This window comes from Magnolia sinica, chromosome 2, assembly GCF_029962835.1.
Source record: "Magnolia sinica isolate HGM2019 chromosome 2, MsV1, whole genome shotgun sequence".
In the NCBI taxonomy this organism is placed as follows: Eukaryota; Viridiplantae; Streptophyta; class Magnoliopsida; order Magnoliales; family Magnoliaceae; genus Magnolia; species Magnolia sinica.
In genome coordinates this window covers 135,701,558-135,717,115 of record NC_080574.1, presented here as the reverse complement: position 1 = coordinate 135,717,115, position 15,558 = coordinate 135,701,558, and the positions used below count along the sequence as shown (strand labels likewise).

At 43.7% G+C, this 15,558-nt stretch overlaps 2 protein-coding genes across 3 annotated transcripts; one reads left to right on the top strand and one right to left on the bottom strand.

Annotated features, from left to right (window-relative positions):
- Window positions 1–1,094: 1,094 nt before the first annotated feature.
- Window positions 1,095–3,552, bottom strand: LOC131237794 (uncharacterized). Of its 2 annotated transcripts, XM_058235786.1 has the most exons (6): window positions 3,230–3,552; window positions 3,036–3,123; window positions 2,868–2,938; window positions 2,708–2,764; window positions 1,812–1,832; window positions 1,095–1,343 (listed from the first exon to the last, which is right to left on the bottom strand). In XM_058235786.1, the coding sequence occupies exons 1-6, from the start codon at window positions 3,329–3,331 to the stop codon at window positions 1,134–1,136; spliced, it is 549 nt and encodes a 182-aa protein (XP_058091769.1). In that variant the 5' UTR covers window positions 3,332–3,552; the 3' UTR covers window positions 1,095–1,133. The 2 variants fall into 2 exon arrangements, with proteins under 2 accessions (XP_058091769.1, XP_058091771.1); XM_058235788.1 differs by lacking the exon at window positions 1,812–1,832 and having other exon boundaries at window positions 3,230–3,542.
- A 9,113-nt stretch (window positions 3,553–12,665) lies between these two features.
- LOC131237793 (uncharacterized) lies at window positions 12,666–13,816 on the top strand. Its single transcript, XM_058235785.1, has one exon. It carries the CDS (start codon window positions 12,698–12,700, stop codon window positions 13,775–13,777), a length of 1,080 nt encoding a protein of 359 aa, XP_058091768.1. The 5' UTR covers window positions 12,666–12,697; the 3' UTR covers window positions 13,778–13,816.
- The last annotated feature ends 1,742 nt before the right edge of the window (window positions 13,817–15,558 follow it).

Sequence of the window (15,558 nt, the reverse complement as noted above, 5' to 3'; positions counted from 1 at the left end):
TCATCTTCTCTCCTCTGTCCATGCTGAAGGCCCGTTGATCTAATGGTTAATATTTAAAGAAATTATTCGAGATTAGGATGGCTGCTTGTAAAACGTATATCGAACCTACTGAACGGTATGGATCAGTCGATTGGCTTTAAGTGTCCCAGTCGGAAAGAGAGTATGCATTCGAACTTGCCCATTTGCAAATTTCTGGAATTTGGCCATTAGAACCCCAACGCCAACCCACTAAAACCAGGGCGAAATTGAAGGCTTGTATTATACACAATGGGTCCCCCAGATTAATGGTTTTGATTAGAGGGCAGAAATGACTGAGTCGACTTCTGCATCCCTATGATTTGTATAAAAAAAACGAATTTACAAAGAAGATTCCAAATTATTAAAAATAAAAAATAAAATTAGTGAACTGGGCTTCCAAAGAGGCGGATTGGCTGGTGTGAGGATCTGCTGTGTTGACGTCAGCAAGTTACGTGGGTCAGATCTATCTTATTAAGGCTTGAGACGAAAAATAAGATAGATATAACTATCGAGCTGACCACACTGCAAAAATACAGCCACGGCTTGAACGTCTACCATTGAAATCTACCATTGAAATCCTTTTTGGAAATCCTTTTTGGGGTGGCAGAAGTCTTGGATCAATATGAAATTTATTTTCACGCTACGGTTAGACTTTCGTGACCTTGCATGGAAAATAAACGCTATGAAATTTGTTTTTCCACTTCGGTCAAGTTTTCGTGACCTTATGAACAGGTTGCAGGAAAAATAAACGTTATGAAATTTGTTTTTCCTCTTCGGTCAGGTTTTTGTGACCTTATGAACAGATTGCACGGAAAATAAACGTTATGGTGGGCCCTACGAATTGTTTAACGGTGAAAATTATTATCTCCACGGCCATAGGTGGTGTGGTCATATGATCTTTGGATATGATTCATTTTCTTCGTAATGCTCCAAAATGATCTCTAGAAATAGATGAACGGTGTAGATATAATAAATACATCACTGTATGACCCATGTAACTTTGATCTCCTTTGAACCGTTCGTACAACTCGGAGAGGAGCGTCAGTGCTCGTCTTCGAGCGACACGTATCTACAACAGCAACAAAGCTGATGTGTGGTACAGCAACCAATCCGCTTCAGCTTCCAAACATCTCATAATTTGACACGTGGACACGAGTATTGCCGGCGACGTTGAACTGCGGTTTCCTACGGACCGCCGCATCTGCGTCTTGTCGGGCTCGCTTCGAGCCTCTAGAATTCCCTCTGTAGTTCCACGTGGGAGAATCCCAGCCGCGCGCCATTTCCATCAGCATATGTTGTAGCTCCGGTAAGCTATAACTCTTCTCCTGCAGTACAGCCGAGGCGAACACGTTAGCTACCTAATCTCTCTCAGGCTAACATGCACCGTGACCATAATTACCGCCATTCAAGGAATTTACAAGATACTCAAGCAGCGTTCGACGGTTGATACGCAAGAGTATGCAATTTCTAAGTGCCTGCGTATCATCCATCGCACTCTGCCAGAGTATCAAAACAAGGAGTCTGAGATATTTTGTGGAGATTTAATCGTATACAAGCGACTGCACTGGAACTATTTGTACTGTACCATCTTTCTCGCCAACATGTTTTTTTTTTTTTTTTTTTAAAGGACATCACTGCCGTGAAAATCGTAGATCCCACCGTGAAGATTACGCTTCTCGAAAATTAGGCTGATGACACACCAGTATATCGAGTCATCATCGGATTCCCATCGATTCCAACGGTGAAACCAGCGGTCTTATTTTAAGTTCTTGTCCACTCATTGTGCTACCGACCTTTTCAACGGTCCCGATTCCCTGCATAAGTGCCATGTTGGCGGAAAAGATGGTGAGGTACTACATAAATTGCGTGTCGGTCAGTTTATCTTTCTGGTGAAGCTGGATTACGTCATCCATCCCCCGTGGTTGCGCAAATTCATACGCATATCAGAAACGTAGACAATCCACACCGTCCGTTTACTGGACCCAACCATTGATATCTGTGGGGCCCGTCCATCACCTATCTACCCCGCCGATTACCTGCTGCCCTGATATCTGTAGGACCATGTTGATGTGTGTTATATCCACTCCGTACATCCGTTTCACCAGCTTATCTCAAGGCATGAGCCTAAAAATGAGGCAGATCCAAAATTCAGGTAGACCACATTACAGGAAACATGATGGGAATAAAGATCCCCACCGTTGAAACCTTCCTAGGGCCCACTGTGATGTTCACATGCCGGCAAATCGGTTAATAAGGTAACTCTGATCTTGATGGAGGGAAAAAGATGAGTTGCCTATAGTCATGGTAGGCCCCACAGGGATTAGGGCTGCAGGGACCCAGCGTGGTATCTGCCACAGGACCCAATTGGTGGGCCCGGAGGGAATACAAACCACCTAGCACGTGGACCCTACGGTGATGATAAGCCCTCCTACATGAAATCGTAACCGTCCAATTAGCGGACGAAATACAGTTAAGATGGGCAGTCCAGTTCGTGTGATTCTGCGGCACGAGGTCTGGACAGGAGGGCCCAGTTGGCTCCAATCCATTGACAGCTCATTCACATTTTTGTAAATGACACATTCACCCTTGACAAAATCCCCCAATAACGCACAAGACCCGAGGGTCTGTTGTGAATTCCATGAAAACTAGAGGGTAAGAAAGGAAAAATACAAAAACAGAAAGCATTTACCTCTCTCCTTACAGCGGCCATGAGCGAAACCATTTCTTCAACAAAATCAGAGAATCCCTGAAAAAATGAAAATAAGAAAATCAGATCATAGAAATAAATAAATTATAAAAACAGAAGGGAGCATTTCAGTAGTCCGCGGACTATTTTCGTTTCTACCCACCTCGTCTTCTTCTTCATCTGGATTATATAGACCCGCATCGTACACTCTCCTTTTCCTCTCATCCGATAAAACTGCCCCCAAAACAAAAATCTCCTCTCAATATATTAAAAAAAAAAAATACAAATTCAAGGGATTAAACGCCTAATCAAGATTAATTACGATAATTACCCTCATAAGCCTCTTTAATTTGCTGGAATCTCCGCTTCGCCTCCTCTATGAACGAGGGCATTGTCGTCCATCTATCCGGATGCCATTTCTGCACAAAATTAAAATTAAAATTTTAAAAAAAAAACCATTTACTTCCACCGAAATTACGAAAACAGGCTCGACAACTAGCTCTGCTAAAATGCGCTGTACGTTACCATCGCAAGCTTGCGGTAAGCGCTCCGTATTTCCGAGACGGAAGAATTCCTGTCGACGCTGAGCACGTTATAGTAAGATCCCGGCCGTTGATTAAGATCCATGACGACCGGGAGAAACTCAGTTCATAAGTTTCAGTCTGAGTTGTGTTGGAGGTGTGACGGACCGTGAGAAGAACCAAGCTCTCGTCGGACTGTAGATGGGAAGTAGAAAGAGGAGAAGAAGAAAGAGGGCGGGAGATGGAGATTGTTTTCTGAGTTTGTTAGGTAGTTGAAGCGGACGTATTTAAAACATACAAGAAAGGCGAGGAGAAAATATCCGAGAGAGAGAGAGAGTCTAGAAACTCCGGAGGCGGTAGCGCGGGATTCGATTTGGGATCCGGAAACTTCTGGAGGAGATATTTTCGAAAACGTTGCCACGTAAGTGGCGTCTGTCAGAGATATTTTCTTGTGATGTTCTTCCTGTGGGAGTTAATACTCGGGCAGAGTACGACGCTTGATACACGGTCATTAGTAAATTGCATGTATTCAACGCATTAGCTACCATTAAAACCGAGTAAATGGTTGAAACAGCTATCTCTAATCCTTTATCCTAAAATGAGAAAAAAAAAAAAACATTTCTACCGTCCGATTCGTGGACACTTGTTTGTGGAAATAGGACCGTGGGAATTTTTATTTTCACCGTCGAATAAATGTCTACCAATCCAATAATCAAATGATCGAATAAGTTCCATTTTTTGTCGAAAACCCATCCAAGTTGGGATCCATAATTTGGACAGATTAACGTGGAATACTTACATTTTATATATGAAATTTTTAAATATTTTACAGCACCTGCGCATCATCCACCATAGTCTGTCAGAGTATGAAAGTTTCTCTTCGTGTCGTCTTGACGTAGATTACGTGGTGATCCTGTGACTGGGGACGTTGATGGTGACCCAACGTGATGTGATTTGATTAGGCCTGATGCTAGGAATGGCCCACCCAACATTTGAAAGGAATATGACTGATTAGTGGCCATGATAGTAGAAGACAGTGAGATTTGATTGGCTGGTGTAACACACACCACCTATCGTTCGAATGAGTTTAAGGTACGTATAGGGCTGCATACGAACTGAATTAGCTAGGTTAGCTTCTTCGACTCGACTTGAAAAAGCAGGACCCGACCTGGTTGGAAACTGAGTTGGAGCCGAGTTAAACTGATTTTTTTAGCTAAAAAAAAAAATCCAACACGAGTTCTTGCTTGCCCGATCTTGACGCGCCTTAGATTGGACCCTCGAATCAAACTCAGATTTAAACCAGTTCACTGACTCATTTAGTTTGGTATTGATGTTGCTCACCAAGTGTTTGAAGAAATGACTCAAGGAAGTGTAGGTTGGTAACAAGAAAGATACATTTCATCAGACAAATACCATTTTTCCTTAATTTTGATGTTGCTTATAAGGTGTTTGATAAAATACCTATAAAATTGTTAATATTGTTTTACATGCAGAGAGAGTTTAGAAGTGCAGTTCATGCATTTATGAAAATGCTGCATATGCGAATTCAGCTCGAATTGGCCCAAGCTGCTGATTGAACTGATCCGAGTTGGCCAATCAAGCTCAAGGATCATGCCGCGTAGAGTTCCAGCTGAGGTTAGCTAGTGGCCGACCCGAGTTGAGCTGTGCCAAGCTCGACTCATGTACACCTCCAGTTACATGGGCTCGATAATAATGTATTTTGATGTATTTATTATATACACACCCTTCATTCGTTTGGCAAGATCATTTTAAACCATATTCCTAAAAATGAGTCATAGTTTAAGTGGACCACACCACAAATAACAATAGGACAGTGAACCCTACGATGTTACTAAGGTCCACCATAATCGATGTTGCGATCGACCCTAAGTCGTATGTTGTAGATTTGAGTCGATTTAATTCGAGACTTGTACCTTTGCGACCGCACCGTCGTCGCTGTTCTAACGCCGCGTCTCTTGTACCGATCCGATACCCTGGCAGGAAGATGTGAGCCGGCGTTTATTTCGAAGAAAACGCCACGCATTTGCAATCCCAAGAGAATCTCTACAATGTGTCAAATCAATCCCATCCATCACCTCATGTCAAGTACACATCACCTTTCTCCACAAGTAAAGCAACCCATGCTTTTTCTCACCAAAGTCAAACCACCTCTCACTTCACCCATCCCTCACCTCACATCACTCACCCATCACACCCATCACCTCTCCTTATCTCCCTCTCTCTCTCTCTTTCTCTTTTCTCACACCAATTCCAAGCAACCCATAAGCCTCACACGTCCACATTTTTTCAAGGAGAGAAAAAGAGAAGTGAGTAGTGTGGCCCACTTTCCATCCCAAAATCTTCCATCTTAGCCCTTGAATCTTCATCTCCCACCATCAAAGTGAAGCACAAGGAGGTCGGCTTTCCATCGGACCAAGAAGATCGGACGGTGGGTGCCTTATAGGATAGGTTTTTCATGTTTTGATGATGGACCAAGTGAGGCCTACCGATCAATGGTATGGATCTCACTTGGGACCTTAAGATGTGGTCGATGGCCCACCTTGATCTTCATGATCATTCCGTGATGGGGCCATTCTCTATGAACCCCATCATGATGTTTATTTTCTAGCTTGTAAAGGGTCATCTAGACCTTTCATTTTGGTGGAGAAGGGATCTCCACCGTTGATCCTTGATTTGGTGGGCCCACATGCAATGGGACCCACTCGATGTATGATTGCTTGTAAGGGAGGGCTCATAGTGGCGGAGCCCTCCATCATGCGTGTCCCATTTCTCTCTCTATCTCTCTCTCTCTCCCTCTCTTTTATTTATTTATTTATTTATCTTTGTGTGTGATGGGGTGGCCATGTGACCCACTTGGATGGGCCCCACCTTAATGTATGTTTTATCCTTACCATTCATCCATTTGGTGGCCCACAGGAGCAAGGCCCACCTTGTGCATGCACTATGCATAGGCCGTCCCTGTCCAGGGACGTCCCTGGACTGAAATGAAAACACAAATATTGCTTGGTTCACAAGCTTTTGGGGTGGGTTACTGGTCTATGCCCCACCTTGATGTATGTGGTCAATCCACGCCGTCCATTCCATGCCTTAAATCATTTCAGGCGTTGAGCTGAAAAATGGGCTCAATCCGATGTCCTGGCGGGCCTTAGCATAACAAACGGTATTTTCTACCGTTGAATTCCGCCCTGATGTTTTTGTACCCCAAACCATATCCAATATTGGACTTGATGGACTTGTCACAGGATACAGAGTCCAATGGCTGGGGTGGATTTTGTTGATGCGGGCCCTACCACCGAAAAACCACACAAAAATGTGATTTTCAAAAAAATAAATATATATATAAGGGCAGCAGCTTTCGCTGCTGCCGCTGACAGCGCCAGAGGCGCAGGCGCTGCCTGCGCGTGTAGGCGGGCGTCCGTGCAGGGACCCACGGCCCCTCATGTGGGCCCCACCATGATGTATATTTTGTATCCACACCGTCCATGAGGTGGACCACCCCTTGAGGTGGGTCCCCTCCAAAAATCAGTCAGATCCAGACCTCAGGCAGCCCACACCACAAGAAAACAGCGGTGATTGAACTCTACCATTGAAACCCTTTTATGGGCCACGAAAGTTCGGATCAAAGAAATTCATTTTCCTTCCATCATGGGTTTACATGACCTTGTGAGCGGGTTGGATGGAAGATAAGCGTTATGGTGGGCCCCACATGGGACCCACGATGATGTATGTGCTGCTGCCACCGTCCAGACGGACGGTGGGTCCCTTGATGTATGTGTTCGTCCACACCGTCCACCTGGGACGGTGGGACCCACTGTGTGAGCGCGTGTGTGCGCGTGTGTGCGTGCGTGTGGTGTGTGTGTATATATATATATATATCATTATATATATATATATATATATATATATATATATATATATATATTATATAATATATATTTGTTGGTGGGCCTTAGGGTTTTTAATGGTGGAAATCATCATCACCACTTGTATTTTGGTGTGGCCCACCTTGGTATACATGTAAGGCCCATGTGATGGGGCCCATTCAATGTATTTGAAGCCCATGTGATTAGGCCCATTATGATATATTCTAAGGCACATGGGTTATAGCCCATTGCAATGTACATAAGGCCCGTTGGTAAGGCCCATTAATGTGGCTCATTTGATGAATGTAAGGCCCATGTGATACGGCCCATTTGATGTACCTAAGGCCCATGGATCGAGGCCCAACGGGTTGTCCTTAGGGTCCATTGCAATGCATGATTTCTCCATGGTTTGTGGCAGGCTATGCCTTGGGAGCAATGTTGGTTTGATGTCCACATTGCAAGTATAATGTTGGTTAAATGTCCGCATTACGACTCTCCCTAGGGCCCATTGATAGGCCGTACTTGTGTGTAGGCCGTCTAGGCCCATCTGCATTGTAAGGATAATTCATCACTTTATAACATGCTTAGTATAGCTCCATGATACATGCCCATACGCATCATATGTATGCTTGATATGAGGAATGTTTGATCATAGCATAAGCCGTTGGGCTGAGGCATTTACGGGACTCCTTATGAGACGGAGTGCCCCCACATGAGTGCGTGGTACGCGAAGGATTACTGCATGATTTGACGATGTGACTCATGCATTCCGCATATGGGTGACTTGATCACTGCACGCCCTAGCGACATCAGGGCCATGGCTCCACAGACACATCGTGGATGACCGTATCGGATACCGAAAATACTTGGTTCTAGCACTGTGGGTACTTAGGATGTCCTTCGGTGAAAGTTCCAGAACCTTTTTGGTACCAAGAGATGCTCCAACGTCTATACCAAGTGGATGCACGAGCACCCAAGTGCCGAATACCAGTAGGCCGCGTCTCTCACTGTATCATGGTTGGTTGGAAGGGGGTGTGGCCTTATCCGCCTTAGTGAGGGGGCTATAAGCTAGGCTGAGTTTGATCAGCTCGCAAATGAGTTCGCTATCGACGAGCCGGGTAGGTATTGGCAGACTACTAGTCAGGCGGATAGTGTGGTCTCTTCCACTTACTTGATTGTGCAGCTAGGGAGGAGGCAGTCAGTGTGAGGTATATTAGACCCTAGTGATATCCAGAGAGGAACTGAACTGATATGTGTAGTTGATGAGGACTGGCATGCTTGCGTTGCATCTCGCATATGACATTTGGCTATATAGGCCTCGCATCGCATGACCTTAGTATGGCCGATAGCATTCATGCCTTGCATCACATCGTTTTGGTATAGTTGATTACATTCGTGGACTTACCTGCATATTTTTGCATTACTCTAATATTGTACACTTGGCGCGGCCTTGCACACACACTTACAGTACCCTCTAAGCTTTTGTAAGCTTATGCACGACCGTTGTGTGCAGGTAGTGTTGGACAGCAGCAGCGCTGAGGCAGGAGTGCACATCAGTTTATTTTGAAGCTTTTGATCACCTTGTATTTTCCTTTCATACGCATTGTACTTAAAAGTTTTCGATATAGTGGATATGTGGTGATGTTGTTTTGTGACTTGGTTATGCTTATGGTTATGCTCTATTACAAAAAAAAAAAATTTCTACTGAAAATCTTCCTTGTAGGATCCCAGGATCGGAATCTGGCATGAGAGTGCCAGAATCCGAGAATGGGACACTACACACCCTTCATTCGTTTGGCAAGATCATTTTAAACCATATTCCTAAAAATGAGTCATAGTTTAAGTGGACCACACCACAAATAACAATAGGACAGTGAACCCTACGATGCTACTAAGGTCCACCATAATGTTTATTTTACATACAAATTTGTTTTTAAGTTTATGCAGGCTTTGATGAAAAGGAGAAACAAATATCATATTAATCCAAAACTTTTATCACCCTAAAAGGGTTTTAATGGTAGACAATCAATCCCCCGCTACTTTTTGCATCGTGGTCCACTTGATCTTTAGATCTGTCTTATTTTTTGGCTCAAGCCTCAATGTGAGCTTGCTAAATGGACAAACGGTTTGAATATAACACATACCTCATGATGGGACCCACATAACTTGGGTGACATCACTACGCCCAATCCGTTTCCTAAATGGCCCAAGCAAGTTCCCAACAACATTCAAAGGAAGCCGACTCCAGGGTAACACACAATGCCAATCTTGAAAGTTATGGCCTGTTTGGGAGTGGATTTGAAATCACCTTGACTCAAAACCAATTTAAAATCTTTTTATTGTGTTTGGCACCTTAAATTTTGAATAGGCTATTATCCAAAAGTAGCTATGCATAGTATATGTATATATGTTTGAATTTAATTACTAAATCAATTTTAATATATTTAATTACTATACCTATATAATGTTTGACACAATGGTTATAATAAGCCCGTTGAAATATATACTTTGTCTAAAAATGATGAAATTCCATGTTTCAGATGCCACAAGCATAAGATCATATCCAAGTGATTAACCAACCATTTTTAACCACTGATTTATATGGACAATGTTTGAACGGCACATATTATCATATTAAAGTAATTATAGTGATGCAATTGATTGTTTTGGGATATCATCAGTGGGCCATGTGCCCAATAAATTAATAGCCTAGTGACACACATGTTACACATGTAACTTTGGGAAGAATTTTTGATATAATCCAAGCTTTCAACTTAATTTGAAACCTCCTCTTTGAGAGGATTTGAAACCCTTGTTTACTTTATAGTGTCAAACATACCATGGGATTTGAAATCTTCTCAAATCCATGACCCATTATTAGGTTGAGTGCTAGGGCAGTTAATGGGCTGGGCAGTCCGGAAGGCCTTTTGGGCCTACCCACTCCAGGCTAGGCTAGGGCTGGAGTACCAGGCCTGTGGGCCGTTTGGACTTGAAACTTGAGCTCATTTCATAGGCGGGCTGGGTTTTGGACTTGAGTCCAGGCGGTTATCTTTTTCAAAATATTGGAATTTCAAATTTTAAGCCAATTATCTTTCGCAAAAAAAAAAGAAGAAGTAATAATAAAAATAAATTTAAAAAATAATAATAATTTCTCGCCACATAAATTCTTTCAGTCCATGCATTTGGGAATGCCTTCCCCCCCCCCTCTCTCTCAGGCTTGGGCCCAGGCAAGGCTCCAGCTGACCTATTTTCGCTTGCCATGGCCCCGGTTGGGTCTGAGCTAAGGTTAAAGAATGTGGAAAAGGCTTGGACAGAGCTTGGCCCGGCCGTACCTTATCATTGACACGATGAATACTCGACTGGGACACGGATTGTGCAATGAGGAGTTCACAACGCTATAGCATGGCGTGGTTTTTATGGGACCCACCGTAATGTATGTGTTTTATCCATCCCATCCATCCATTTTTCCAGCTCTTTTCAGTGCATGATCTCAAAATTGAAATATATCCAAAGCCTAGCTGGACCACACCACAGGAAACGGTCAGGACCTAAGCAGGTTTCAATGGTGAACATCAATATCCTCACTTCTTTTTTTCTTTTCTTTTTTCCTTTTCTGTTCTGTGGTCCACTTCAGCTTTGGATATACTTTAATTTTGACCTCGTACCCTAAAATGAGCTGGAAAAACAGATAAACCGTGCAGATAAAACAAATATCATTGGACTACTCAGCATGTGGGCCTCAATTACAATAGGGATCCTCAGATCCTATGTAGGAAAAAGGAACTCATAAAGAGGTGGTAATGGACAGCCGGGGTGGAGTACCAGGTCCGAGTGCAGGCCAGAGCGTGATATGGAGTGATTCCTCGGCAGAGCTGGTTTGGGCCAATGATGATGGTCTGGTCCAATCATAAAGTGGGCTGCTGTTATAATGATTTTTAAGACACTTGTTAATAGTTTTCATTAGGAGGGCATGCTTATTTAACAAATCATAATCGAATCAGGAGTTATGCTTCAATGGTTCAAATCATTTGTCCTTTCAACTGAAAATTTAAATTGAATTTGTTTTAGACATTTGATCACCCTTCCTTGCAGGCCTAACCCTGTAAGACCATTCTAGCTTGATTAAAGCCAAGGCCATGAAACCGGCCTATTGCCATCCATGCTGAATGATAGGTGGAATGTGGAGTATTAAAGCCAACAAAGAACCTAAATGGAGTACTAGCTTCTGTTGGGATCTATTAGAGGTGTATTATTCATGTAGCCAACATTTTCATGAGTCAAGCTAAGTTTGCTAAAGTCACGAGATAGCATCCCCCCCTTACATGAGTCAGGGGTGTGCCCCCTATGGAGGCATGCCCCTGAAAATACGTACAAAATGTCATACTTTATCATTTATTTACCTCCATTCGAAGAGAACAAAGGACTCTAGTCAGCTACATGCTGTGGGGCCCATTCAAAAGTTACCAAAACAGCTGACATCATGTTGGAGAAGCCTAATCTTGGCCCATCCCTACCATACAATCCCAGTTTAGGATATGTGAAATATTTCACCTTCCATTGAACTTATACGACTAGAACAGGAGGTTAGAAATTTTGTACCTGAAAATTCAGAATCAAGGTTTACTAAAAAGATATAACCCTCAACAATTTCCTAAGAATCTTTTGCTTCAAGAGAGATTGAATAGATTGGGTCCCAATCCACCACCAGTCATCGAGCCTCAATGAATAATTCTTGATCAAATCATGCAAATTATATAAGAAATTGTAGGCTAGGTATTCAGCGACAATACTATATCAATGTACCATAAACCTTATCCTGAATGGATAAATCGGCAACATCCATTGCCATGAAATTATCGACCAAAATTTGTTCTGTTTCCATGTGATTCTAGTCAGTTGACTATAAAACACATCGGCCCATTCACTAGGCAATGCGAAAAGTTGGAAAATGATATCAATCATAAGTTGTAATTATTTGATCATTCGTTAACGACAATAGTTTTTACGTGGTATTTCAATTTATTGTCAAATTCAATGCATACTTGCAAGAAATGAAAGCAAAATTCAACACTCAATTTTTCTTTAGGAATAGAGAAATAACCATATCCAATTTCACCCATTTTCAGCAAATATTATGGAAGAATTATGAAAATTACATTATCAGGTTTAAAATTGTAAAAAATCAATGTAAGATTGTTATGACTGAAGTTGAATTTGTTCAGTTTGCACAAGATGAACTTGTATATAAACTTCATAAAAAAATTATTTGAACAGAATTCATAAACATGTATGACTTGATTAGGAAGGTATTACAAAATAACTCATGAATGAAGACTTATTAACCTGACCCAAAATATAAAATTGCGATTTTAGGGTGGTAGCAAAAAAAATACGTCGGTCAAAGCAGAATCGATCGGCTCGACTGCAGGTTTTTCTCAATTTAATACGTTAGTACTAACCCCACCAACAAGAAAGGGCATTTTCGTAATTCTACTCCAAAAGGGCGTTACCGTAATTCCCGAACAAAATCCAGCCCATAAATCCATCGAGCTCGACCATCTCCACATCCACTCCATCCAAAACCGACAATGCCACCGGCCCTTGCAATCTCGCTGCTGTCCCTCCTGATCCTAGTGGCCCCCACCTCAGCCCGCCACATCATCACCATCCAATCCCCCAACCTCTTCCCCGAGAGCTTCAAGTGGGACCCATCCTCCCACCGCTTCATCCTTGCCTCCACGCGCCACGCCTCCATCCATTCCGTCTCCGACTCTGGCCTCATCCAGCCGTTCATCTCCGACCCCGACCTCCCCCCCAACGTCACCATTCTCGGCATCACGATCGACACCGTCCATCGCCGTCTCCTCGCCGCGATCCACGCCGTCGAACCCTTCCCCCCATTCGACGCTCTAGCCGCCTACGATCTCAGCCGTCCACCCCACCACCCCCGTATCTTCCTCACTCCTCTCCCCGACCCCACCAACCCCGACCGTCCGATTGCCAACGACGTTGCTGTCGACCCCTCCGGCAACGCCTACGTCACCAACTCCGCCAGCAACTTCATCTGGAAGGTCGACATCGACGGCCGAGATTCGATCTTCTCCAACTCGTCCATCTTCCGAGATCAGCACGTGTACGCAGATAAGCCCGGCAACTGGTGCGGCCTCAACGGCATCACCTACGTCAGCGGAGGCTACTTCCTGGCCGTCCAATCCAACACCGGAAAAATGTACAAGATCAACGGCGAGGATGGCGCGGCCCAGCTGCTCCGCCTGCCAAAGGATCTGACGGGGGCGGACGGGATCGCGATCATGAGCGACAGATCCGCGGTGGTGGTGGCCCACCACACGGCGTGGTTCCTGAAGAGCAAGGACGGGTGGGGAGAGGCGGAGGTTTATGACGAAATTGCCCTTGATGTTGAGAAGTTCCCAACTGCAGTGACGGTGAGGGAGGGGGAAAAGGCATATGTGTTATATGGGCATATGGACGAGGGCATGTTGGGAAATGTGGAGAGGATGGAGTTTAGCATCGAGGAGATCGATTCGGGGGGAGAGAGAGGAGACAAGGTTTGGGTTTTTGTGTTGATTGGTCTGGGATTGGCTTATTTCATGTTTTGGAGATATCAGATGGGGCAGCTTGTTAAAAACATGAATAAAAAGAGGGCCTGAACTATCAAAAATATGGGGCTTGTTCTTTGTTTTTGTTGAGCCCAAGTTCCACTGTGTCACACGTGTCTGCTTAATTTTTGGTACTACTTCCTAAAATGGGCACAAAAATGGATGGACGATATACTAAAAATCATCAAGGTGGGCCCCACGGTGAGGGTAACCCCTAATGCACTCCCCCCAATCCCAGACCGATTCATTCATTCCACAGGTGAGCCACGGTATCCAGAACGAGTAGATGCGAGAGAACCATTCGTTCTAGATGCTGTGGCCCGTTTTCAGATTGAATGCTTGCATGTCTCACTCACACGCTCGGCATAATGACATGTGTGATTGCTTGTGTATGGGTTAGCCTGCACACACTTGTGAGTTTATCAAACAAGTTAGCTCGATCAGCGAGCTCAACGGGGCTCGGAAAAGCTAGACTTGCCTCAGCTTGAAATTAGATTCGGACTGAATCCAGCTGGTTTTTGGAGCTCAAAAAATTTTTGAGCTGAGTTCGAGCTTGTCTGATCTCGACTTAACTCGAATCCACTTAGATCAAATCAGCTAGGTGATGACTTGGTTATTTTGATACTAATGATGCTTGTTGAGTGTTTGATGAAATGACTGAACTAAGTGTTGCCACAGGTGCATACATTCTCTGCTGCCACCGGAAGAAATATATACCAAACAAATCACATTAAAAAAAAAAAAACCAACTTTCTATTATAAGACTACTTTTGTATCTTGATTTTAATACCTAGTAAGCTTGAACTTAGCTTAGCTTGAGCTACTGATTGAACCGAGCCAAACTGCGCCAAGCTAGACTTGTGTAGAGCTCAGACCCCTCTGTTGTTTATGGGTAGTAGGTTGAATGGCTGTGTTTTTTAATAGCTTTTGCTCATGGGAATGATCCCATGCTTTCAAATGTGTGGTGATTACCGTATTTTGGAGGTTCGTGCGGCCACCTAGACGTGTGAGTTCCGTCCAACCCATCCGACGAGCCCCCCAGTCCAACCTGATCCGTGACAGGTGGGCCATGCTAAAGGGAATAATGCAGGACACTAGAGAGGGTAACGCCTATTTTAGGAACCTCTAAATGGAATGTGCGGTCCACTGTGTTGTGTATATGCAGTCCAATCCAATCGTCAGATGGCCCCATCAGGACGGAGGAACACACCAAAGCTTAGGTAGGCAATAACACGTGAATATATAGGTTTTAGGTGTGATTGCACATCGCCTCGTTTGGGGTATCCCACCCAAGTTCAGTACAGTAAAGACCAGGCTCATCAGATTCCTGTAAGTGGAAGTTATGTGGGGCCCACCGTGATGCCCGCGAGAAATCTACCGTACATCATCTTCAGAGGCTCAAAGATAAGACAGCAACCCAATATATATATATATATATATATATAGAGAGAGAGAGAGAGAGAGAGAGAGAGAGAGAGAGGCATGCTCTCCCACATACATGCGCACCTTTCCATACGTGTCATGGGTATCGAATCCGAACGGTCCATAAGATGCGGAATCCCATGAAACCTTAGGGGGTGAATTTTCACCCTGATCTAAGATTCTAGTGGGCCATAGTAAAGAGAAATTCAAATCAAGGGAAAAAACTGTTTGCATTTTTATGGCCCACGAAAGTTTTGGTTCAAAGTAAAAATTGGTACCAGGGGGTTTCATGAGGTTCTGCTTCATGTGGACCGCTCAGATTTTTTAGAATCATAGTTCTCAAAAAAGTTAGTAGGTAGTCCCTGTGAACTGGTTCGTAGGTGAGCGTTCCACTATATATATATATATAT

Excerpts from the sequence above, each read along its gene's own strand:
- LOC131237794 (XM_058235786.1), bottom strand. The coding sequence starts at position 3,331 with ATGGATCTTAATCAACGGCCGGGATCTTACTATAACGTGCTCAGCGTC. Across the intron at positions 3,124-3,229 it reads CTTACCGCAAGCTTGCGATG|AAATGGCATCCGGATAGATG; the intron begins GTAACGTACAGC and ends AATTTTGTGCAG. Across the intron at positions 2,765-2,867 it reads CAGATGAAGAAGAAGACGAG|GGATTCTCTGATTTTGTTGA; the intron begins GTGGGTAGAAAC and ends TCATTTTTTCAG.
- LOC131237793 (XM_058235785.1), top strand. The coding sequence starts at position 12,698 with ATGCCACCGGCCCTTGCAATCTCGCTGCTGTCCCTCCTGATCCTAGTG.